Source organism: Pristiophorus japonicus, chromosome 13 (assembly GCF_044704955.1).
Source record: "Pristiophorus japonicus isolate sPriJap1 chromosome 13, sPriJap1.hap1, whole genome shotgun sequence".
In the NCBI taxonomy this organism is placed as follows: domain Eukaryota; kingdom Metazoa; phylum Chordata; class Chondrichthyes; family Pristiophoridae; genus Pristiophorus; species Pristiophorus japonicus.
In genome coordinates this window covers 88,231,238-88,256,936 of record NC_091989.1, presented here as the reverse complement: position 1 = coordinate 88,256,936, position 25,699 = coordinate 88,231,238, and the positions used below count along the sequence as shown (strand labels likewise).

The window sequence follows — 25,699 nt, the reverse complement described above, 5'->3', positions numbered from 1 at the left end:
GGGCAGAGATAGCCGATGTTAGAGAGGTGGAAATAGGTGGTCTTAGTTATGGCACAGATATGCGGTCAGAAGCTCATTTCAGGGTCAAATACGACACCAAGGTTGCGAACAGTCTGGTTCATCCTCAGACAGATGCTAGGGAGAAGGATGGTGTTTGTGGCGGGGACCGAAGACAATGGCTTCGGTCTTCCCAATATTTAATTGGAGAACAGTTCTGCTCATCGACTACTGGATGTCAAACAAGTAGTCTGACAATGTAGAGACCGTGGAGGGGTTGAGAGAAGTGGTGATAAGGTAGAGCTGGGTGTCGTCAGCGTACATGTGGAAACTGACTGTATTTTTGGATGATGTCGCTGAGGGGTAGCATGTCGATGAGAAATAGGAGGAGGGCCAAGGATAGATCCTTGGGGGATACTAGAGGTAACGATGCGGGAGTGGGAAGAGAAGCCGTTGTAGATGATTCTCTCTCTACAATTAGATAGATAAGAATGGAACCAGACGAGTGCAGTCCCACCCAGCTGGACGACCGTGTCAAAGGCAGCAGATGAATCGAGCAGGACAAGAAGGGTTAGTTTACCTTTGTCACAGTCACAAAGAATGTTATTTGTGACTTTGATGAGAGCCATTTTGGTACAATAGCGGGCGGAAACCTGATTGAAGGGATTCAATCATGGAGTTGCAGGAAAGATGGGCATGGATTTGGGAGGCGACAACACATTCAAGGACTTTGGAGAGGAAAGGGAGGTTGGAGATGGGGTGGGTAGTTTTGCAAGGACAGAGGGGTCAAGGGTTGTTTTTTAGAGGAGAGAGATGACGTCAGCAGATTTGAAGGAGTGGAAGGGGGGGACAGTACCTGAAGAGAGAGAACCAATAACAATACCAGCTAACATGGGAAAAGTGACATGACAGCCAGATGAGGAAGTTGGGTGGTTAACAGTTTAGTGGGAATAGGGTCGAGGGAGCAGGAAGTGGGTCTCATGGACAAGATGAGCGTGGCGATGGTCATGAGGGGAGATCAGAGAGGAACTGGAGAAAGATGTGAGTTTAGGTCTAGGGCAGGGGGGATCCTTAGAGGAGGTTTGGCCCGGTGGGCTAGGGGAAGGAAGGGAAGTGTCAGAGCCAGCTGATCGGATGGTCTCAATCTTTGAGACAAAGAAGTCCATTAGCTCCTCACACATTGTTAGAGGTAAGTGTGATGGAGACAGTGGAGAGGGATTTAAGGAAGATGGTTAGCAATGGAGAAAAGAAGCCACTTACCTTTGCATTCCAGAATGATCCTGGAATAGTGAGCAGTTTTGGCAGACGAGAGTAGGACCCGATAATGCTTTGTGGTCCAGCCAGACCTGGCGGTGAATGGCTAAACCAGGTGTCCGCCACATCCGTTCAACTCAAGGGAGCGAAGATGAGGGCTGTACCAGGGGCAACGGCCAGGGTGAGAGAGAGTAATGGTTTTAACAGGGACTAGGGCATCAAAGGTGGTGGTGAGGGTATGGTTGAGCAGATCGGTGGCTGCAGAAATGTCATGGTGAATGGAGGGCCAAAGGCTGGACAGTTGGGATTTGTGCAGTTGTAAGAGAGTCGGGAGAGAGTTTTTTTCCAGGGGAGGACACAGAAGGAGGTGGGGTTGCGGGGAGCAAGGGAGATGTGGATGGAGAACGACACAAGGAAGTGGTCAGAGATGGCCTTATCTGCGATTGACACAATGGGAGTAGCGAGGCCACGAGAGATGGCTGTGAACATGGGCTGGGGAGTTTACATGCAGGGAGAGATGAAGGGAAGATTGGAGGGAAGTGAGCTCAGAGGGCATAATTAATTGAGAGGGAGGTTGAAATCACCGAGGATGAGAAGTCGCTCGATGCACCCTCATCCTTTCCTCAGGCACTGTCCCTCTCTCTTACAAAAATTATGTCTCCATGAAAAACCCATCCCCGACTCCTCTGTCCTTGCAAACTACTGCCCCATCTCCAACCTTCCTTTCTTCTCTAAGGTCCTTGAAATGGTAATGCAGTAGATGTAATTTGTCTAGAGATTCAAAAGGTCTTCGATAAGGTACCCTATAATAAGGTCAGAGAATGCGGAGTCAGGAGACAAGGAGCAAGTAGCGGAAAAGAGTGTTTGAAGACCAGGCCCTCAAATCTACCACTAAACTCATGGTCTACAGTGCTACAGTAATAACCGTCCTCCTGTATGGGTCTGAGGCATGGACGATGTACAGAACGCACCTCAAGTCGCTGGAGATATATCACCAACAATGTCTCCGCAAGATCCTGCAAATCCCCTGGGAGGACAGGCGCACCAACATCAGTGTCCTCGGCCAGGCTAACATCCCCAGTATTGAAGCACTGATCACACTCGATCAGCTTCGTTGGGCAGGCCACGTAGTACGCATGCCAGCTACGAGACTCCCTAAGCAAATGCTTTATGCGGAGCTCCTTCATGGTAAATGAGCCAAAGGAGGACAGCGGAAACGTTATAAAGACACCCTCAAAGCCTCCCTGGTAAAGAACGACATCACCACTGACACCTGGGAGATCCTGGTCAAGGTGGAGAAATTCCATCCGGGAGGGCGTTGAACTCTGAGTCTCGACGCAAGAAGCATGAAGAGGCCAGGCGCAGGCAGCAGAAAGAGCGCACGGCAAACCAGCCCTACCGACCCCTTCCCCCGACGAATGTCTGTCCCACCTGTAACAGGGTCTGTAGCTCTCGTATCGGACTGTTCAGCCATCAAAGAACTCACTTTGAGAGTGGAATCAAGTCCTTCTCGATTCCGAGGGACTGCCTATGATGATGAGCAGAATGGATATCTAGCTGCCTTCAAGACAGAAAGCAGAGAGTGGGAGTAAAGGGTAGCTATTCACAGGGGCAAAAAGTAATTCTCGTGGCATCACTGGCAAGGCCAGCATTCATTGCTAATCCCTAGTTGCCCTTTAGAAGGTGGTGATCAGCCGCCGCCTTGAACCGCTGTAGCCTGTGTGGTGAAGGTACCCCCACAATACTGTTACGTAGAGAGTTTCAGGATTTTGAGGCTATGATGGCGATATAATCGACATTCCTTCGTCCCACCCCAGAGACTTGAGCATAAAATCTAGGCTGATGCTCCAGTGCTTTACTAAAGGAGTGCTGCACTGTTGGAGGTGCCGTCTTTCGGATGGGATGAAATGTTAAACTGCACAAATCCCAACTGCCCTATCAGGTGGACGTACAAGATCCTGTGGCATTATTTTGAAGAAGAGCAGGGGAGTTCTCCCTGGCATCCTGGATAATATTTATCCCTCAGTCAACATCATAAAAAAAACAGATTATCTGGTCATTATCACATTGCTGTTTGTAGGACCTTGCTGTGCGCAAATTGGCTGCCGCGTTGCCTACATTACAACAGCGACTACACTTCAAATAAAAAAAGTTCTTCATTGGCTGTAAAGCACTTTGGGATGTCCAATGGTCGTGAAAGTCGCTATATAAATGCAAGCCTTTCTTTCAAGTTTGGATGGTGATTGGAGGCGGGGAAGATGGAGGTGGATGTGTTCCCCTGTACCTGCTGCCTTTGTCCTTCTTGATGGTGGAGGTCATGGGTCTGGGAGATGCTGCCGAAGGAACTTTCGAGACTAACTGCTGTGCATCCTGTAGATAGGATACACTACAGTCACTGTCTGCTGATATTTAATTTAATTGAGATTGGGTTATTTATAATCTGCATATCTATGCATGAACATGTTCCAGAAGACAGAGACTAATAATTAATTTACTCTAAGCACAGGAAATGCCACAGGGCATTATACAAATGACCTGCGAAACCTTACTAGATTTTATTGGCAAACCTGTTGTGAAGGATTAATGAGCATTGCTCTGATACTTTGTATTCATGCATAACTTCTAAAAATCAGTCTATCACCCCGATTCCAAGGTGTGTTAGCTCCCTCGGCCCAAAGATTTAAATATTTCCGAGAAACTTTTTACGCCCAACTTGAGGATATTTTGGGGAGTTGTTCGCCTGTAAAACTGTTTTTGTTATGAGCCACTTTAAATCCAGAAACGTTGTTATTATGTTTTCTGCAGTTCTTTTTTTCACCAGGATTTTCCCTTCTGCTCCTGAGGGCACTGACCTTTGCTGGGGTCCAGTCCCTTTAATACCAACAGCTCTCCATACACCACCCGAACAGCCTGTACTTAGGTCTTAGTAAGCTAGTTGTTTCTGGGAGGCATCACAGATGAGCCTGACCATGCCCAATATCCACGAACAGTGGAAGGCAGTGTCACTGGATAGTGATAAGGAGCAGGAACTTTGGTTGTTATTCCCCTCCTGCTCCTAGGCTGTTGAGGCTAATTGTGCCCCTGGCACTGTCTCATGCTGAGATGTTAACTCAATGTGGACTGGGACTTGAACCCAAGACCTTCTGATCCCTGTGACTGAGCTACAAAGTGCCTTTAGCAACCCAGCCTTCAGGGGAGCTGCCTTCATCATTTTGACAGCATTTGAAACTTTCTTCATGATCTATGCATTTTAATGTTTCTCTGTTGTGAGCTGAGCTTTTTGGATGTGTCGCTTCAGTAAAACCATTGCCTGTACCCTACCTCCTTTGGGCCTTTGCTTTTCTCGCTTTTTCCTGTGCTTTATGGCTGGATCACTATATGTTGTGTCCACTTACACAGGCTCAACATCCTTAGTAAACATTTTATTAGTTGCCTTACCTTGTCTGCCGACGATAAATTCATACAGTCGATAGAACACTCAAAGTTAGCAGTTCAGTAGTGACTATGTAATGCTATAAAACTGTTAAGTTCCTTTATGTGCTTCCCATTCTGAATATTTTCCCCAACAGGACGAATGAATAGAGTGGGTGTGAATGTATTATGTTAATAAAAGTGTTAATGCAGTTATACTAAACAGACAACATTTACATATGTTGATTATAGATTAGACTTTGAGTTTCCCAATAACACAAAACATATATGTTTTATCTTTACAAAACTTAAGTTAGGAATTTCAGATGAACCCAGCTTTATTTTGTGCTTTACATATGCAGTTTAGATTGCTAATTGAAAATCTACAGATACCTGATGCACATAGTATTATTGCAAACTTTATAGCCTAGAAGCTATGCTGTGCGATATTAGTATGGGAACATCTAATGCATTGGTACAAATTCAACTGTCTGCTACTTTAATGGAGGTGTTAACATGTTCATATATACTATCACACGTCATTCCTATAGGAGAGGTCAGGGTCTTTCCACCTCCTCCTCCTCCTTCCACGAAGTGGACCTCTGGCCATCCCAATACCTGCCCTCAGTCAGGAGCTATTACCTGGGAGAGGGAAGCATGACCTCAAATCTCCCACCCCACTTCCCACGCCTTGGATCTCTCACCATCTCACCGAAGGGCACTGCTCAGCGCCGAGCTTACGGCTTGCATCCCACCGTAGGCAACTTGGCCCATACAGTAAAGCCTGGTCTCCAGTGGCCTCGGACCCCCTTGCCACTGGAGCAAGACCTTGCTCTGCTAAGCCTGTGTGATAGCCGTTGTCCAACGGCCACCCCACGTTAAAAGAATTCACGCACAGGTATCTTCCACCCTTCAAAATGAAGTTCGGGACCTGGAAGGTCAGAACCCTCATGGACAACCCCCATTTCTATACTTTGGATCCAGTTATATTGGCTCGGATTTTCCAGGGCCTATGACCATGGTGCGTAAGCGGCTGTAAGCGCCCCGCAATTTCCTGGTTTACGCATGGGCTGTGCACGTGCGAAAGCCTGCAATCTTCTTGACAGAGCCTCCGCATACTTGGGAAATGGACATCTGCTGGCGGAGAGTTGGGCTATTTGCCCAGCGAATACCCATGGCACTCTTATGCCCGGTGTCACAACCAGGGGCGTTGCACACCGGCTCAACTTTTCCGGGCGGTGCTGCTCTGCGCCCCCCGCAAAACTGGCCCCGGAAACCCCCGTGGGGCCCACCCAGAGGAGCTCACCGTCACCATTAAGGCCGCCTTTTACCAGCATAAGGGTGAAAATAAATATTAAAATAGATTTTTAAAAATCATTTTAACATTCAAATACCTGTACAATAAGTTTGTGTTATTTCTGGCCCTTTAAAAATATTTACATTTATTTTTCAAAAAATTAAATTTTTGTTTTAAATGTTGAATGAAATTGTATTTTAATTAATTTTAGACATATGGGCAAGATTTTCCGGTGATGCCCACCTCTGTTTTCGCCCCGGAGGGGTGGCAATGGTGGCGGTGAGCTCTTCTGGGTGGACGCCCCATGGGGGTTTCCAGGGCCGGTTTTGCGGGGGGCACAGAGCAGCACCGCCCGGAAGAGTTGAGCCGGTGTGCAACGCCCCTGGTTCGCTGTTTGGCTCCCGCCCGACCCGCAGCGCGCCACGCAGTGACTGCCTGTGAAAACGGGCGGTCCAACCTATACCGGCTGCAGTGAGGTAAGTAACGTCCACCTCAGGTAAGTGTGATTGTTTTTCTTTAAATTTGTTTTGCGATTTATGTTGTGGTGTCATGGGCTATGTATTGGGAATGTTTTTTGGTGGGTTTTTCTCGTTTATTTTTCTCCCCAGGCCTCTCTGAGTGCTCCCTGGCTGGCTGTTTAGCTCGGGATCTTTGCATGCTCAGCCGGCCTAGCACCCTAAGAGAGGTGTGCAACACCTCCCTTAGTGCTCCGCCCCACTCTCAGGACCCAACTGTCCAATTTTGCTGACTGAGGCACAAGCTGTTCCCGTGTGCAAACTTTACCGCCCCACCGCAAAGCCGAAATCAGCAAAGCCGAAAATCCAGGCCATAATTTTTTTATTTCAACGTTGTGCGCATGTGTTTTTTGGGTGATTCTTATTAAGCTTATGGGGATTCCGTACGCATATAGAATCCCCATAAGTATATTGGGGAGTCCCCCCTTTCTGATTGGTTGGGCCGGCCCATGTGATCCCAGGGGTGCTTATGAACCTCGTGCACCCCTGGGATATGTGGGCCTTTATAGGCCTACGTGTAAAGGCCCAGTAGCACGAATCTCTGTGGATCCAGTACTATCAGGTGCGTAGATTTATTACGGTCTGGCCAGACGCCCACGGGAAGCCTTCAATTGCAAATTCAGGCCCAGTGTTTCTTTACAGATCTGATGTGTATTTATCAGGTTTCATGATATTAATAACCTGTCTCTGACCTTACTTATCTTTCAGGTACTAGAAAATTCTAAATGGCGTTTGGAACCCAGTGAAATTGTGATTCCCCCTCTTCAATGCATAAATTTGACTATTGTGGCCCATCTTGATGACACAATCTGGTCTGAAGACAAGTTGCACTTGGAAATAGAGGACAGTCATACAAAGAGCATTCATGTGCAAGCTACTGGCATCGGAAGTACCATTGTACCTACCAAACCCTTTGGGCCAGTTCTCAACCTTGGAGCAGTATTCAGGCAAGTCATCACATCAAGAACTGCCAGGCCCTGCTCTCCTCAGCCAAAACTGGGTAGGAAATTGATGAGGAGGTAGGAGACAGAGAGTAGGGATCATGCCTACACTCCTTAAAATCAACATCTTTAAGCAAGCTTTTTGGTCACCTGTCGAGTATTTCCTTATGTGGCCTGGTGTCAAATTTTGTTTGATAACTCTCCTGTGAAGCGCCTTGCGATATTTGCTACGTTAAAGGTGCTGTATAAAAGTGCAAGTTGTTGTTGTATGTACTTAAATTGGCAGGACGTGACGAGTGGTGTCTGCCAGGGATCTGCACGAGAGGCTCAGCTTTTCAGCGTATTTATAAAAGGCTTACACGACGGAATAGAGAGCTGCATTTCCAAGTTTGCTGCCAACACTAAGGGCCCAAGTTTCGGGCCGCGCCGGACCTGGACGCCCGTTTTTCGCGCCACAAAGTGCGCCTAAAAAAAACTCACCTATTCTCCGGCTCTCTGCAGCCGGGCGCGGCGCAGCACAAGCTGTGGGGAGCGGAGCCAGGTCCCTGCGCTGAAATCAGTGCCGGGACCTCTGCACAGGCGCACTACAGTGGGCGCGCATGTGCAGTAGCTCCAGGCGCCCAAAACTGTGTGGGAGGGGCCCGAAGCACGCAGCCCCGAGCCCTGGCCGAATGGCCTCACTGGGGCTGCGTGCATAAGGCTCCTCCCACCTGACCAGACTTGACTCCCGCTCCCCGTACCCGACCCGACCCCCACTCTTCCCCCCCCACCCCGCCCTCCGCCCCGGCGACCCGACCTCCGCGGCTCCCACCCGCCCCCTGGTGACCCGACCCGACCGCCGCTCCCCCCGTCCTCTGCGACTCTTTCCCACCCCCACCACCCCGAGACTCTCCTCCTCCCCACCGCCCCCCGAGACTCTTCCCCCCCCCCCCCCCCGCCCCCGACCTGACTCCCCCCCCGACCTCCGCGACTATCTCTCCCCCCCCCCCCCCCCCCGATCTCCGCAACCGCCCCAGATCTCCGCGACACCCCCTCTCCCCTCCCGGACCCGACACCTGACACCCGAGACCCAATGCCACCTGTAAATCCAGCCCGAAGTCTTGGACCCGGCCGTTCAGCCTCCTTCCCTCCTCCCTCCCCCTCCCCTCCCCACGCCTCCCCTCTCCTCCCCCCTCTCCCCTCTCCTCCCCCCCTCCCCTCTTCTCCCCCCTCTCCTCTCCACCCCCTCCCCTCTCGCCCTCCCCTCTCTCCCCCTCCTCTCTCTCCCCCCCACCCCCTCTCTCTCCCCCCCCACCCCCTCTCTCTCCCCCCCCACCCCCTCTCTCTCCCCCCCCACCCCCTCTCTCTCCCCCCCCACCCCCTCTCTCTCCCCCCCCACCCCCTCTCTCTTCTCCCCCCCACCCCCTCTCTCTCCCCCCTACTCCTTCTCCTCCTCCCCCACCTCCCCCCCCACTCCCCTTCTCCCCTTCTCCCCGTCCCCTCGCTGTCAGAAACACAGACACTGACAGACAGAAAGTGAGAGACACACACAGACAGACAGAGAGATAGAGACTTTGACAGAGACACACTGGGGGGGGGGGGGGGGCGGGTGGGGGGCAGTCCCAGCACGCTGTTGGAGGACTCCAGGTGCTGCAGTCGGTAAGTTGAAAATGTTTTATTTATTGATACATTTTTTTTATTTTTTATTTATTTTTGTTGATTGATTTATTGGTTGATTTATTGATGTATTTATCATTTATTATTGATGATGGCTCTTTATTTGTAAAACTGAAGTGTTTAATGTTTGTAAACTTCCCTTTAAACACCCCACCCCCATTCCCTTCGCCTGATTTGTAACCTACGCCTGATTTTCTAAAGTGTAGACAAGGTTTTTTCGAGTGTACAAAAATCTTCACTTATTCCATTCTAAGTTAGTTTGGAGTAAGTTTTCACTGCCGAAACTTTCAAAATGGGCTTAAGTGGCCGGACACGCCCCCTTTTGAAAATGGGGACTTTTCAGAATGGCAGGCAGTGACTAGTGGGGTACCACAAGGTTCTGTGCTGGGGCCCCAACTGTTTACACTGTACATTAATGATTTAGACGGGGGGATTAAATGTAGTATCTCCAAATTTGCGGATGACACTAAGTTGGGTGGCAGTGTGAGCTGCGAGGAGGATGCTATGAGGCTGCAGAGCGACTTGGATAGGTTAGGTGAGTGGGCAAATGCATGGCAGATGAAGTATAATGTGGATAAATGTGAGGTTAACCACTTTGTGGTAAAAATAGAGAGACAGACTATTATCTGAATGGTGACAGATTAGGAAAAGGGGAGGTGCAACGAGACCTGGGTGTCATGGTACATCAATCATTGAAGGTTGGCATGCAGATACAGCAGGCGGTTAAGAAAGCAAATGGCATGTTGGCCTTCATAGCGAGGGGATTTGAGTACAGGGGCAGGGAGGTGTTACTACAGGTGTACAGGGCCTTGGTGAGGCCACACCTGGAGTATTGTGTACAGTTTTGGTCTCCTAACTTGAGGAAGGACATTCTTGCTATTGAGGGAGTGTAGCGAAGGTTCACCAGACTGATTCCCGGGATGGCGGGACTGACCTATCAAGAAAGACTGGATCAACTGGGCTTGTATTCACTGGAGTTCAGAAGAATGAGAGGGGATCTCATAGAAACGTTTAAAATTCTGACGGGTTTAGATAGGTTAGATGCAGGAAGAATGTTCCCAATGTTGGGGAAGTCCAGAACCAGGGGTCACAGTCTAAGGATAAGGGGTAAGCCATTTAGGACCGAGATGAGGAGAAACTTCTTCATCCAGAGAGTGGTGAACTTGTGGAATTCTCTACCACAGAAAGTTGTTGAGGCCAATTCACTAAATATATTCAAAAAGGAGCTAGATGTAGTCCTTACTACTAGGGGGATCAAGGGGTATGGCGAGAAAGCAGGAATGGGGTACTGAAGTTGCATGTTCAGCCATGAACTCATTGAATGGCGGTGCAGGCTCGACGGGCCGAATGGCCTACTCCTGCATCTATTTTCTATGTTTCTATATCCAGGGAATTATAGACCAGTCAGTTTAACATCGGTGGTAGGAAGAATAATGGCATCCCTACTAAAGGAGAAAATAGAAGAACATCTACAAACCAAAAATATAATAATGAATAGACAGCATGGATTTCAAAAGGGAAAGTGTTGCTTGGTCAACCTCATTGAATTTTTTGAAGAGGTAACAGAGTAGGTAGACAAGAGTAATGCAGTCGATGTAATTTTTCTAGATTTTCAAAAGGTCTTCAATAAGGTACCCCATAATAGACTGATGAACAAGGTCAGAGAATGTGGAGTCAGGAGACAAATAACAGAATGGATAGCTTGCTGGCTTCAAGACAGATAGCAGGGAGTAGGGGTAAAGGATAGCTATTCACAGTGGCAGAAGGTGGGTAGTGGTGTTCCACAGGGATCAGTGCTGGGACACTGTTGTTCACAATTTATATTAATGATTTAGACTTTGGAATCAAAAACACAATTTCTAAATTTGCGGATGACACCAAATTGGGACAATAGTCAATACTGAGGAGGACCAACAAATTACAGGAGGACATTAATAAACTTTCAGAATCGGCATGTAATTGGCAAATGAAGTTCAACACAGATAAATGTGAGGTATTACATTTTGGTTGGAAGAATAGGGCGATCACTTATTAGTTGGAGGGTGTGAGTCTGGGTAGGGTAGAGGAACAAAGGGATCTCGGATACAAATACACAAATCACGAAAGGTTGTGACACAGGTTAGCAAGGCTATAAAAAAATCAAACCAAGCACTAGTGTTTATTTCTAGAAGGATAGAATTGAAAAGTAGGAAAGTTATGCTAAACTGTATCGAACCTTAGTTAGCCCACACTAAGAGTACTGCATACAGTTCTGGTCGCCATATTATAGAAAGGATATCATCATCATCATAGGCAGTCCCTTGAACCGAGGGTGAATTGCTTCCACGTCAAAAAGTTCACAAATGTTTCAATGAAGGACCTAAAATTCCAGATCCCGAACTAAATCTTGAAGGGTGGAAGATGCCTGTGATGTATTTTTTTAACGTGGGGTGGCAGTTGCACACAGCCACCACATGGACTTGACGGAGCTAGATCTTGGTCCAGTGGCAAGGGTTACCCAAGGCGACTTGAGACCAGCTCTGCTGCACGGACCTAGTGCACACACACTGTGGGTTGGCTCGTGCTGCCCCTGGGCCCACGCCTCTTCTGGGCCCCAAACTTGTGCCTCTCCTGGACCCCGATCACATCCTTCTACAATCTCTCGCCGTTCCTTCGCCCCGACCTCGCCGCTCCTGCTGAACCGTCCCACACTCCAATCACCGACCTCGACCTTGGTGATGTCCTTCTTCACTGCCGTTGCTCTCCTGCTCCAGCACGTGCTGCTCCCTGGAGTGGTATGCCGCCACGCTGCTCCTTCCGCTCCCCAGCCTGCTCCGAAGGATATCGAGGCACTGGAGAGGGTACAGAGAAGATTTACAAGGATGATATCAGAAATGCGAGGGTATACATATCAGAAAAGGATGAATAAGCTGGGTCTCTTTTCTCGATAAAAGAAGGCCGAAGGGTGACCTAAGAGGACTTTAAAGTTATGAAAAGTTTTAATAGTGTAGATATAGAGAGAGTTTTTCCACGTGTGGGGAAGAGCATAACTGAAGGCCATCAATATAAGATAGTCACCAAGAAATCCAATCGGGAATTCAGAAGAAACTTCTTTCCCAAAGAGTGGTGAGAATGTGGAACTAGTTAACTTAGGGAGAGGCTGAAATTGCCCCTCCTGATAAGGCCTCTGACCACCTGAAAGTGGCGGCCAAAGGGCTGTGTGGAATGACCGCCGACTCTCCGCGGAGGGGCCGCCATTTCGCAAATTGCCTTTGATCAGGGGTGGAGTGGTGTAGGGGACGCTCCACCCGTTTTCCCGCCACGGCATGCGCACACCGACCCCTTCCCGACCGGTGGCGATCCTTTCCCAAAATTGCCGCACGGGAAATATCGCTTTTGTGGAATTGCACCGCGGGAGCGGCACCGTTGCAGGCCGGTGCCCCCAACAGCTTTTTGTGTCAGTGCACTCTATGTTGGTCGGTGGTGCAGCTGCCCTTAAAGGGGAGGTGGCGCTGTCGGCGACGCCATTTTATTTTTTATTGTCGGCCGACTACCAGGTCTCCCCGACAATTATGCCCCCGGGTTCGGGTTGGCCACCAACAGGCAGCCTGATACCCCCTCTTGGGTGCTAGGCTGCTGGCTCGACTGAAACCCTCCCTGGTGGCACAGTGGGCCTAATTTAAAAATATGCAGAGCTCGTAGCGGCTCTCCCCTTGAGACGTTGTGACGCATCAGCATGCCAGCTGGCACCATTAGCACGGCGCTGATGAGTGATCAGGGCGGCTGACCCACTGCAAGGGCACCTCTGCCCCTCAGCTGCTACTACTTCCGCCCCGAGCAAAATAAACCTTCTAAGTGCCGAATATCGATGGCATCTCTGCCGCAACCCATGCGGTGGAGAAAAACTTTAAAAAAACTGACGGTGCGCCCCATTTTGGGCGGAGGTGAATTTCTACCCAGGAGTGCTTGAATTCAATGGTATAAATGCATTTAAGGGGAGACTGGACAAGAGAAGGGAATAGAGGGTTATGCGGCTAGATTTGGATGAGGAAAGATGGGAGGAGGCTCGAGTGGAGCATAAACGCCGGCATGGACTGGTTGGGCCGAAAGGTCTGTTTCTGTGCTGTATATCCGATGTAATCCTATGTATTCCTTTAAGTATAGAAGAATAAGGGGTGAACTGATGGAGGTGTTGAAGATGACTAAAAGATTTGATTGGGTAGATCGGGAAAAACTATTTCCTCTGGTGAGGGAGACCAGAACAATGGGGCATAAATTTAATATCAGAGCTAGGTCATTCAGGGGTGATGTCAGGAAGCACTTTTTCATACAATGGGTAGTTGAAGTCTGGAACACTCCCAAAAAGTTATTGAGGTTAGGTGAATTGAAAATTTCTAAACTGAAATTGATAGATTTTTGTTCGGCAAGGGTATTAAGGGTTATGGAACTAAGGCAGTATATGAAGTTAAGTTACGATCAGCCATGATCTAATTGAATGGCGGAACATGCTCGAGGGGCTGAATGATCTCCTCCTGTTCCTATATTTCTAACTGTTCTCTATTTCAGGATCATCCTGGAATGGAAAGATAACCCCCTGCTTCTTTTCTCTACTACTCCCGTCTTCTTAAAACCCTGTCCCCTGCCTCCACCCTCACCTCTAACAACAAGTGTAAAGAGCTCATCGACCTCTTTATTACTAATATTGAGACCATCCATTCAGCTGCCTCGGTATCCTCCGCCGTTTCCTTTGGTCACGAAGCCAAGTTATCCCGAAGGCGTCCCCTGTCCTAGCCCTGTAACCCGCATCTTTTTCCAGTTTCTGTACTATTTCCTGGCTCATTAGAAATAGGAGCAGGAGTAAGCCCATCGAGCCTGCTCCGCCATTTATTAACATCATGGCTGAACTTCTACATCAATTCCACCTTCACGTCCTATCCCTAAATCCCTTGATTCCCTTAGTGCCCAAAAATGTATAGCACTCAGCCTTGAATATACTCATCGATTGAGCATCCACAGCCTTCTATTGTAGAGAGGATTCATAACCCTCTGAGTGAAGAAGTTTCTTCTCATCTCAATCCTAAATGGCCAACCCCTTATCCTGAGACTATGGCCCCTAGTTCTAGACTCTCCAGCCAGGGGAAACAACCTCTTATTCCCTTTCTCAGCTCCACGTGATCATGAGACCCACCTCCTGATCTCTCGACAATATTCCCAAGATGGCACCAAAACTGACATCTACCCAACAAAGTGGAAAATTGTCGCAGGACAAATCCAATCAGTGAATTTCCGTCCTATCAGCCTACGCGCAATCAGCAGAGAGTGATGGAAGATGTTGTTGACAGTGCCATCATGTGGCAATTACTCACCAATAACCTGCTCACCGATGCTCAGTTTGGGTTTCGCCAAGACCACTTAGCTCCAGACCTCATTACAGCCTTGGTCCAAACATGAACAAAAGAGCTGAATTCCAGAGGTGAGATGTGAGTGCCTGCCCTTAACATGAAGGCAGCATTTGACCGAGTGTGGCACCACGGTGCTTTTGTAAAACTGAAATCAATGGGAATCAGGGAGAAAACTCTCCACTGGCTGATGTCATACCTAGCACAAAGGAAGATGGTTGTGGTTATTGGAGGCCAATCATCTCAGCCCTAGAGCATCACTGCAGGAGTTCCTCAGGGCAGTGTCCATCTTCAGCTGCTTCATCAGTGAACTTCCCTCCATCAAAGGTCAGAAGTGGGATGTTCACTGATGATTGCACAATGTTAAGTTCCATTTGCAACTCTCCAGATAATGAAGCAGTCAGTGCTCGCATGCCGCAAGCCCTGGACAACATCCAGGTTTGGGCTGATAAGTGGCAAGTAACATTTGCACCACACAAGTGCCAGGCAATGACCATCTCCAACAAGAGAGAGTCTAGTCACTCGCAATGACATTCAACGGCACTACCATTGCCAAATCCCCCAAATCAACATCCTAGGTCACCATTGACCAGAAACTTAACTGGACCAGGCACATATATACTGTGGCTACAAGAGCAGGTCAGAGGCTGGGTATTCTGCAACGAGTGTCTCACCTCCTGATTCCGAAGCCTTTGCACCATCTACAAGGAATACTCTCCACTTACCTGGATGAGTGCATCTCCAACAATGCTTAAGAAGCTCGACACCATCTAGGACAAAGCAGCTCACTTGATCAGCAGCCCATCCACCATCTAACATATTTAATTCCTCCACCACTGGCACAACATGGCTGCAGTGTGTACCACCTACAAGATGCACTGCAGCAGCTTGTCATGGCTTCTTCGAAAGCACTTCCCAAACCCGCGACCTCTACCACCTAGAATTGCAAGGGCGGCGGGTGCATGGGAACACCATCACCTCTAAGTTCCCCTCCAAGTCACACCATCCTGACTTGGAAATATATCGCTGTTCCATCATTGTTCCAGGATTGTGACCCATGAGTCACAATCCTGGAACTCCCTACCAAACAGCACTGTGGGAGTACCTTCACTACACGGACTGCAGCGGTTCAATATTACAGCATGCCACCATCCTCTCGAGAACAACTAGGGATGTACAATAAATGTTGGCATCGCCAGCGACGCCCACATCCCATGAATAAATAAATAAAAAATTCCCACTTTTCTGCTGGCCCTTCCTGGCCCCCATGTTAGCTGATATCATTAGCAGTACTTTTTCCTCAGCTACTGTCTCTATCCCCCTCTGCCATCATCACCACACTTCTCAAAAATCTCCTCTATGACGTCTCTGTCCTTGAAATCTCCAACCTCCCTTTCCCTCCAAATCCATGAACATATTTTTGTCTTCCAAATCCATGACCATTTTTCCCGTAACCCCAGGTTTGGACAACTCCAATCAGATTTCTGCCTCTGCCACAGCACTGAAACTACCTAATCAAACACGCAAATGACTGTGACCATGGTAAACTACCCCTCCTTATTCTGCTCAACCTTTCTGTATCGTTTGATATGGTTGACAATGTCATCTTGCTCCAATTCCTCTCCTCCACTGTCCAGAGTGGGACCTGGTAGTACTTTTATCTAACAAGTCATAGCCAGAGAATCTCCGGCAATGACTTCTCTTCCCGACCCCACACTGTTGCCCCTCAAGTCCCCCAAGGATCTATCTGTGGCCCTCTTCTATTTATCATCTGCATGCTGTTCCTTGGTGACATTATCTGAAGACCTTTGTCATGTTCCAACTCTCTATATCCCTCCAATGCAATGCTGCTGTATCAGACTGCTTGTTCAACATCTAGTCCTGGATGAACCGCAATTTCATCCAAGTAAATATTGGGAACACCAAAGCTATTGTCTTTTTGTCCCCAGCACAAATTCTGTTCCCTCTCCACCGATTCCAGCCACTTTGCCACTGAATCACAATGTTCCCAACTTAGCGTCCTATTTGATCTTGAACTCAGCTGCCAACTGCAAATCCTCCCCATCACAAAGACTGTCAACTTCCATCTTCGTAACATTGCCCGTCTTTATACGTGTCTCAGCCCATTTCCATCCTTTTGTTAACTCCAGGATTGACTATTCCAGTGCTCTCTTGGACAGACACCCATTTTCACCCTCCATAAACTTGAGATCATCCAAAACCCTTCTGCTCGTATCTTAACTTGCATCAACTCCCGCACACCCATCACCCCTGAACTTGCTGATCTACTTTGGCTCCTGGTCCACCAATGCCTCGAATTAAAAATTTTCATCCTCGTATTCAAATCCCTCCATGGGTTCGCTCCTCCCTATCTCTGAAACCTTCTACAACCCTACAACACTCTGATATCTCATGTGTTCCTCTAACTATGGCCTCTTACACTTCCCCTATGACCTTTACCCCAGCTTTGGCAGCTGTGTCTTCAGCTATTTAGGCCCTAAAATCTGAAATTTCTTTCCAAAACCCCTCTGGTTCCTCGCCTCTCTCTCCTCCTTTAAGACCTTAAAACCTACGTCTTTGATCAAGCTTTTTGTCTACCTTTCTAATATCTCCTTCTTTGACTCAGTGTCAATGTTTGTGCTCCTGTGAAATGTCTTGGGACCTTTTTCTATGTTAAAGTTGTTGTTGCTGTGATGAGTGTCTGTCTTCAGATTTCATTTGCAACATTACACCAAGTTAATTTGTTTTTTTTCTTTCTGTTCCACTCGAGTCTGTTGAAGCATGGACGTCTGTGGTTTCATAAGTTACAGTTGCCTTCCAGTACCTCCTCTAAGTGGACTTTATTCAACTACAACAACTTGTATAGCACCTTTAACATAGTAAAACTTCCCAAGGCACTTCACAAGCATGTTAACAAACAAAATTTGACACCAAGCCACATAGAGATATTAGGACAGGTGACTAAAAGCTTGGTCAAAGAGGTAGATTTTAAGGAGTGTCTTAAAGGGCAAGAGAGAGGCAGAGAGGTTTAAGGAGAGAATTCCAGAGCGTAGAGCCTAGGCAACTGAAGGCACCCGCTGATGGGGGAGTGATGAAAATCGGGGATGCACAGGAGTCCAGAATAGGAGCAGCGCAAAAATTTTGGAGGGTTATAGGGCTGGAGGAGGTTACAAGATAAGGAGGGGCGAGACCATGGAAGGATTTGAAAACAAGGATGGAAATTTTTAAATCGAGGCATTGTAGGACCGGGTAGCCAATGTAGATCAGCGAGCACAGGGGTGATGAGTGAACGGGACTTGGTGCTAGTTAGGATGCAAGCAGCAGAGTTTTGGTTGAGCCTAAGTTTATTGAGGGTGGAAGATGGGAGGTCAGCATGTAGAACATTGGAATTGTCAAGACTAGAGGTAACAGTTTTGGATGTGGGTTTCAGCAGATGAGCTGAAGCAGGGGTGGAAGGGAGCGATGTTATGAAGGAGGAAGTAGGCGGGCTTGGTGTGGAGCGGATATGTGGTCAGAAGCTCACATATGACACAAAGGTTGCGAATGGTCTGGTGCAGCCTTAAACAGTTGCCAGGGAGAGGGATGGACTTGGCGGCTGGGGAATGGAGTTTGTGGCGGGGACTGAAGCCAATGGCTTCAGACATCCCAATATTCAGTTGGAGAAAATTTATGCTCATCCAGTACTGGATGCCAGATGAGAAGTGTGACAAATCAGACAGTGGACGGGTCGAGAGTGATGATGCTGGGGTAGAGCTTGGAGTCGTGAGCGTACCTGTGAAACCTGACGTGTTTTCGGATGGCGTATTCGAGGGGCAGCATGTTGATCAGAAATAGGAAGGGGGACAAGGATAGATCCTCGGGGGACTTCACAGGTAACGATGCGGGAGAGGGAAGAGAAGCCTTTGCAGATAATTCCATGGATACGATTGGAATCACAGGGCAGCGCAGGCGGAGTGGAGTCCTAACGTACCAGGTTTCTGCCTTTTTTCCTTCTCCCTATACCCAGGGAATGCTGATTTCCCAGGCCCAGAGAAGAAAAGCTCCCCAATACTTAGCTTATATCCTCCATCCCCAGTCTCCTCACTCTGCATATATCAACATTAAATGGCACTTAATCCCAGTGAGATAAACGAGGGAAATTCTGTGCACACAGCAAGCTTGCTGGTATCAGGATTCCTCTGGAAATCATAAACCATATTGAACAGGAGAAGGTTGATAGGCTCAACATTCGCTATCCCTTTCCTGATACATCAGCTCTTTAGTAGGGACAGAAAATTTGTTGGAACAGGAAAGGACCATTGGACAAAATTACATTTATTAATCATCCAAATCAATAAATATATATTTGCTGTGTTTACATTTGAACCCTGTACAGTAAAAATATTTACTTTTGTGATTTGAAGGGTGGTTTTGTGCATTCAGACCAGTGGCTTGAGGTTCTCACTGACCGAGCACCTGCTGACAGTGAAATGTTTTGGTTCTGAGTTCCATCTGTCCAGTTGTTAATAAGAAAGTGCCATGTCACCTAAGTGAAAAATGCACTGTTCTTCAATGAGCCCCTGCATCAAGCTGCTTCAAAAGTGGCTGGAATTACAGAGGAGAGAAGGATTTGCATTTAATCAGTTGCCACCTTCCAGTCAAAATATGCAGCATTTAATGATTTAAATACAATTCGTCTTCCCACACAAGGCTTTGTGAAATAAATAAAGCTTGCATTATCTTTAAAGTATTCACAATTTCCCTGAAAAAACCTTTGGCACAGCACTGTTCCGATAATTAAATGTAATGCTTTGTTAATTGAATGCTTTGTACAGAAACTATAACATATGCAAATCCTACTTGCAGTAGAGCATGTGAGACTGAAGGCATCTTCTGTTACCTTGACTGAGTGTTAAATATGTGCAAGATCTAACCAATCCAGCATGAGGGATACGAGTGTGCACTGAAGGCCTTCAGTAACGTTAAGTAGCAGTAAAGTAGCATTAACTGCAGTGCACTAAGGGTGCTGTTCGGGTCTCAAAAAATTGACCTGAGCAATTGCAAAAGATACATAAGCGATCCTGGCTAGATGCTGATCGAATGGTGTATATCATACTGTATTTATTTGTTGTGGATATAGTCACATAACCACCTCCCCCCCCCCCCGCCCCCTCCCCCTCCCCCCTTCACTCCTACTTCCACCAGCAGTCCCTCACCCATCCCTAACCATTACTGTGTGGGACAAGCTGGTCTTTTTCTGTCCGTTAATTGCATATGATTATATGTTCCCACTCACACAAGAAATTTACCCTAAGCGTCAGCATGACCCCGAGCTTCCGGTCGCCTGTCACTTTAATTCTCGGCTCCACTCCCACTCTGACCTCTCTGACCTCGGCCTCCTACACTGTTCCAATGAAGCTCAACGCAAGCTCGAGGAACAGCACCTCATCTTTCGATTAGGCACTTTACAGCCTTCTGGACTCAACATTGAGTTCAACAATTTCAGACCTTAACCTCTGCCCAAGTTTTGCTCCCTTTCCTCCTTTTTTTTTATAACTTCCCCTCGATCTTATGTATTTATTTTCTCTCTCTGTCTTCCATGGCAGCTAATAATTATTCTGTCATTCACACTCTATCTAGACTAATTTTTTTCTAACTTCTGCCATTACCATCTCAAGTTGGTCCATCATCCCTTTTGTCCCTCAAATCTCTCCTACCTCCCACCTTATCCCTTTTGTTCTTTCCTCCCCTCCCCCTTTCAGTGCTCCTTAACAATCTGTTAATTTTCAACTTTTGCCAGTTCTGACGAAGGGTTATCGACCTGAAATGTTGACTCTGTTTCTCTCCACAGATGCTGCCTGACCCGCTGAGATTTCCAGCATTTTCTGTTTTTATTTCAGATTCCAGCATCCGCAGTATTTTGCTTATGTGCCATGCTTTTAATATTTTTGCACTACTCGGTTTCGGAGATCCAGGCCCAACCCTAACCTGCACCCACAGTTGTTCCCTACATATGTGCTTATTGGTGACACCTAGTACCTTAAGCTGGCAAAGTTTTCAGCTATTCTAATAGACTCCTGTTGAAGTGATGCGGGAATCTGCTGGAACAGCAGTGCATTTTTAGCTCAGTTCACTCACGTAAGGTGAAGTAATTTGTTGGGGGTGACGGAAGGGCTCAGTGGAGATTACCAAGAACATAGGTTCAGGACTTTATGTGGAAGAGGACATAGGCCAAAGAGATTTGATAAGGTTTGTGAAGGATGTTGGTATGCAGACTAATCCAGGACTTTGTGGGCTTTCTCTATTTCCACATAATGTCCCAAACACCTCTCAGTCCCATATTGGCCAAACTCCACTGACTCTCTCCCAGTGCCTGAACAAATTGATTTTCAAAATGCTTGCCCTCATCTTCAAATATGTCCACAGATTTGTTCCACCTTCCCTGAATGATCTTTTCCAGCCATACCTACCAGCCCACACTTCGGAGGCCAAACCTTCATCCTGGCCTCCGGAATTATCTGCCAAAAGCACTTGCGTTGCAAAGGAGAGTGTTTGAGAAACGGGAAATGTGGATTGGAGGGGTGAGGTAAGGGCATAACTATGCAACATTCTAGAGGTGGAAGAATATGGTCTTGGCAACAGATTTAATGTGTGGTTGTAAACTGTACTCTGAAGCTGTGCACCATTAGAACCAATCTGAACTAACAGTAGCTCTCTAGGTTTATCTTCCTCTTTGAATGGATGTCATCTATGTGTATCATTTCCCTTTTATATAATGGTATGGAAAAATGTACCCATATGCAGTGGCATAAAATGAGCTCATGGCAGTTGCATGTAAAAATTGTTACAAGGGTATTAAGGGTTTCAAAACCCTTAATAAGTGGATAAAGGGAGTTAAGTTACAGATTAGCCATGATTTAATTGAATAATGGAATAGGCTCAGGAGGTTGAATGGACTGTTCCTGCTCCAATGGTCTTTCCTCTGATCATTTTGTTAACTGAATGGAGTGTTGACACATAGGCCTTTTTACAAACATTGACGAGTGATTACTGTCATTCCTATTCATTGCTTGCCTGTACCTTCATATGCTGATAACCTACTGTAAGGTCCATAAACCCCTCGATAGAATGAGTCTATTGCTAGCCATTATAGTCAGGTATTGCACAACTATGAACTGAGATATACCTGAAGTGTTGATAACCCTTTGTGTCCTGTCCTATATTGTTACAGTTCCGAGGTTTGCCGTTATTCGGTTACGCTGACAAACCGTGGACGGCAGCGCCATCGGTTGTTCTGGAAGATGGAAGGCTTTCCGCTGATCTTTAAACCCACTCTGCAGAAACGCCCTGTATCTCTTGATATGAAATACAGAAATTCTCCTCCTGTAATGGGGCACTACGTTTCCAGCTTCAGAATTAGACCATTGCGCATGGACCTCGAGCCAGGCCAATGCTCTGTACTGGTGCTAGATGGAGAATCGGACAAACCTAGGGTAAGAAAAGTTCCCCTTTAAGCAGTATGTTAAAATTGAGCTGAAATTATTATTTACATAAGGATTTTGGAGAATAGTGAAAGGTCATTTGGCCCACCAAGTCTGCCCCTTTATAATTGACTTCAACTCCACCTAAGCATTTTTCGCTGTATTCCTGTATAGTGTATACAGCTCGCTGTATAATATCAGCTGTGACTCAGTGGGTAGCACACTCGCCTCTTGAGTCAGAAGGACACATTCCAGTGACACGAGTACAAAAAGAAATCTAGGCTGACACTCCAGTGCAGTGTTGAGGGAGTGCTGCTCTGTCAGAGGTGCCGTCTTTCAGATGAGACATTAAACTGAGGTCCCATCTGCTCTCTCAGGTGGATGTAAAAGATCCCATGGCACTATTTCTAAGAAGAGCAGGGGAGTTATCCCCAGTGTCCTGGCCAATATTTATCCCTCAATCAACATAACAAAAAATAGATTATCTGCTCATTATCACATTGCTGTTTGTGGGACCTTGCTTGTGTGCAAATTGGCTGCCGTGTTTCCCACATTACAGCAGTGTCGACACTCCGAAAGCACTTAATTGGCTGTAAAGCGCTTTGAGACGTCCGGTGGTCGTGAAAGGCGCTATATAAATCCAAGTCTTTCTTTTCCCTCAATCTGTGTCTTTAGAAACAATTCTAGTGCTCCACCAATAGTTTTCCATAGTAACTTAGTCCATAAGTCTAGTATACCCTGTGTAGAAAATTATTCCCTCTGACTTTCCTTCATATTCTTCATTTTCTAATTTTAAACTTAAATTCTAGGCACATTTTCAATGAAAAGTGACATGTGTTTTATCTACATACAATTCAGATAGACTTAAAACAAGGTTATACTTTTAAGTGTGCATAAATGATGAATTGAGGCGAACTGGTATTTTATTTTAATAAGCACAGTAGACACAAATGTATCTATGGATTTTTTTCCAATTTGTGTGCTAATATTTGGATGGGCAACATTGTGTGCTTCTCACATATGATGGCTTACACATTTAATTGATTAAATGTTAGTAGTCAATACGTAATGATGCTTTGGAAAAGCATAATACAGTCAAGCAGAGTCAGCATGGTTTTATGAAAGGGAAATCATGTTTGACAAATTTTCTGGAGTTCTTTGAGGATGGAACGAGCAGGGTGGCTAAGGGGGAATCAGTGGATGTGGTGTACTTGGATTTCCAGAAGGCATTTGATAAGGTGCCACACAAAAGGTTACTTCACAAGATGAGAGCTCACGGGGTTGGGGGTAATATATTAGCATAAATAGAGGTTTGGCTAACTAACAGAAAACAGAGAGTGGGGATAAATGGGTCATTTTCCGTTTGACAAACAGTAAATAGTGGGGTGTCACAGGTATCAGTGCTGGGGCCTCAACTATTTATAATCTATATTAATGACTTGGATGAAGGGACCGAGTGTAATGTAGCCAAGAAAGCAAATTGTGAGGAGGACACACAGGGATATAGATAGGCTAAGTGAGTGGGCAAAAATTTGGCAGATGGAGTATAATGTGGAAAAATGTGAGGTTATCCACTTTGGTAGGAAGAATAAAAAAGCAAATTATTATTTAAATGGAGAGAGATTACAAAATGCTGCAGTACAGAGGGACCTGGAGGTCCTTATGCATGAAACACAGGTACAGCAAGTAATCACTAAGGCAAATGGACTGTTGGCCTTTAGTGCAAGAGGGATGGAGTAAAAAGCAGGGAAATCCTGCTACAACTGGAGAGGATATTGGTGAGGCCACACCTGGAGTACTGCGTACAGTTTTGGTCTCCTTATTTAAGGCAGGATATACTTGCATTGGAGGCAGTTCAGAAAAGGTTCACTACTTTGATCCCTGAGATGGGCCTATACTCATTGGAGTTTAGAAGAATGAGAGGTGATCTTATTGAAACATATAAGATACTAAAAGGGCTCGACAAGGTAGATGCAGAGAGGATGTTTCCACTCGTAGGGGAATCTAGAACTAGGGGACATAGTTTCTTATGTTTAGAATAACTCCACAAGACTGAGTACTGTAAGCTTAAACTGATGTGACCTTAGTCTCTTCAATAAAATGCCAAATAAAATGCCAAAGCAGCATGGCAGACAACCTTTTATACTCGCTTGCATATGAGGTGTGCAGGTGACCCTTGGGCCTCCAACAGGTGCGCCCTCTGGTGGCAAGTCTTACACAGTTATAATGTTTACATACATGACATCACTAACCCCGCCCACCAAAGTCTTTGAAACAAGTTATTTACAAGTTGAGGCGGTCCAGGGCTGTTCGCTCCCTGGTTGAACGCCTGAGTTTGAACCCTGGCATGGGTGAGTTGGTCGGGCCATTGCTGCACTGCAACGCAGATGGTCTGACCGGACTGTTGGTAATGGTAGGTTCATCCTCTTGATTGAAGGCGAGGTCGATTGCTGGTTGGGTGTGTTTTGGTGGATCGATGATGGTGATATCCTCTAAGTTGTTCCTGGTTGTCAGTGAATCGCAGTTTGGTCTGATCCAAATGCTTTCTACACGTTTGTCCATTACATAGTTTGACAATAAACACTCTATTCCCCTCCTTGGCCAAGACAGTGCCAGCATCCCATTTGGGACCATGACCGTAATTAAGGACAAACACAGGGTAATTCACATCAATGTCACGCGATACAGCCGCGCGATCGTGGTACATGTTTTGCCGGTGACGCCGGGTTTCCACATGATCATTAAGATCTGGGTGGACTAAGGAGAGCCTGGTTTTGAGTGCTCTCTTCATTAACAATTCCACCGGGGGAACCCCGGTAAGCGAGTGGGGTCGCGTCCGGTAGCTGAGCAGAACCCGAGATAAACGGTCTGCAGGGAGCCGTCCGTCATGCATTTCAAGCTCTGTTTGATAGTTTGGACTGCCCGTTCTGCTTGACCGTTGGATGCGGGCTTAAGCGGGGCAGACCTGACATGCTTAATGTCATTGCGGGTCATAAACTTGTTGAATTCCGAGCTGGTGAAACACGGTCCATTGTCACTGACAAGGACGTCGGGCAAGCCATGGCCCAGAGGCTTTCAATGGTGGCAGTGGATCTGCAGGATAACATGATTACACATTCAATCCATTTAGAGTAAATGTCCACTACTACTAAGAACATCTTTCCTAGAAAGGGGCCAGCGAAATCTACGTGGATCCTGGACCCTGTTTGGAGGGCCATGACCACAGACTCAGTGGAGCCTCCCTTGGTGCATTGCTCAACTGTTACATTGGTGTGAGCAAGTGTTACATTGGTGTAAGCATGACTCTAAATCCGAGTCAATGCCCCGGACCACCAACGTGCGATCTGGCGATAGCCTTCATTATGACTAAGCCTGGGTGGGTACTGTGTAGGTCGCGTATAAACGTTTCCCTGCATTTTTTTGGCAAAACCACGCGATTACCCCATAAGAGAAAATCCTACTAGACATTTCATCTTTACGTCGGTGAAAGGGCTTAATTTCATCTTGCATTTCCCCGGGAACAGCCGACCAGCTCCCAGTGAGGACGCAACTTTTTATTAGTCCTAGTGAAGGTCCTGATCTGGCGGGCTGTGACTGGTGACCCCTCGCTCGCAAAAACATCCATGACCAGAAGCAAGTCTGCGGATTGCGCCATTTCCACCCCGGTGGTAGGCAGTGGTAGCTGACTGAGGGCATCAGCACAATTCTTCGTGCCTGGTCTGTGGCGGATAACATAGTCATAAGCGGACAATGTTGGTGCCCGTCTTTGGATGCAGGACGAAGCATTCGT

At 47.0% G+C, this 25,699-nt stretch overlaps 1 protein-coding gene across 1 annotated transcript in view; it reads left to right on the top strand.

Annotated features, from left to right (window-relative positions):
* The window catches only part of hydin (HYDIN axonemal central pair apparatus protein), a 1,725,340-nt gene that overhangs the window by 719,636 nt on the left and 980,005 nt on the right, over nt 1-25,699 (top strand). The window contains 2 exon segments of the mRNA XM_070897728.1: nt 7,183-7,421; nt 21,660-21,921. Coding sequence (XP_070753829.1) covers nt 7,183-7,421; nt 21,660-21,921 — 501 coding nt within the window.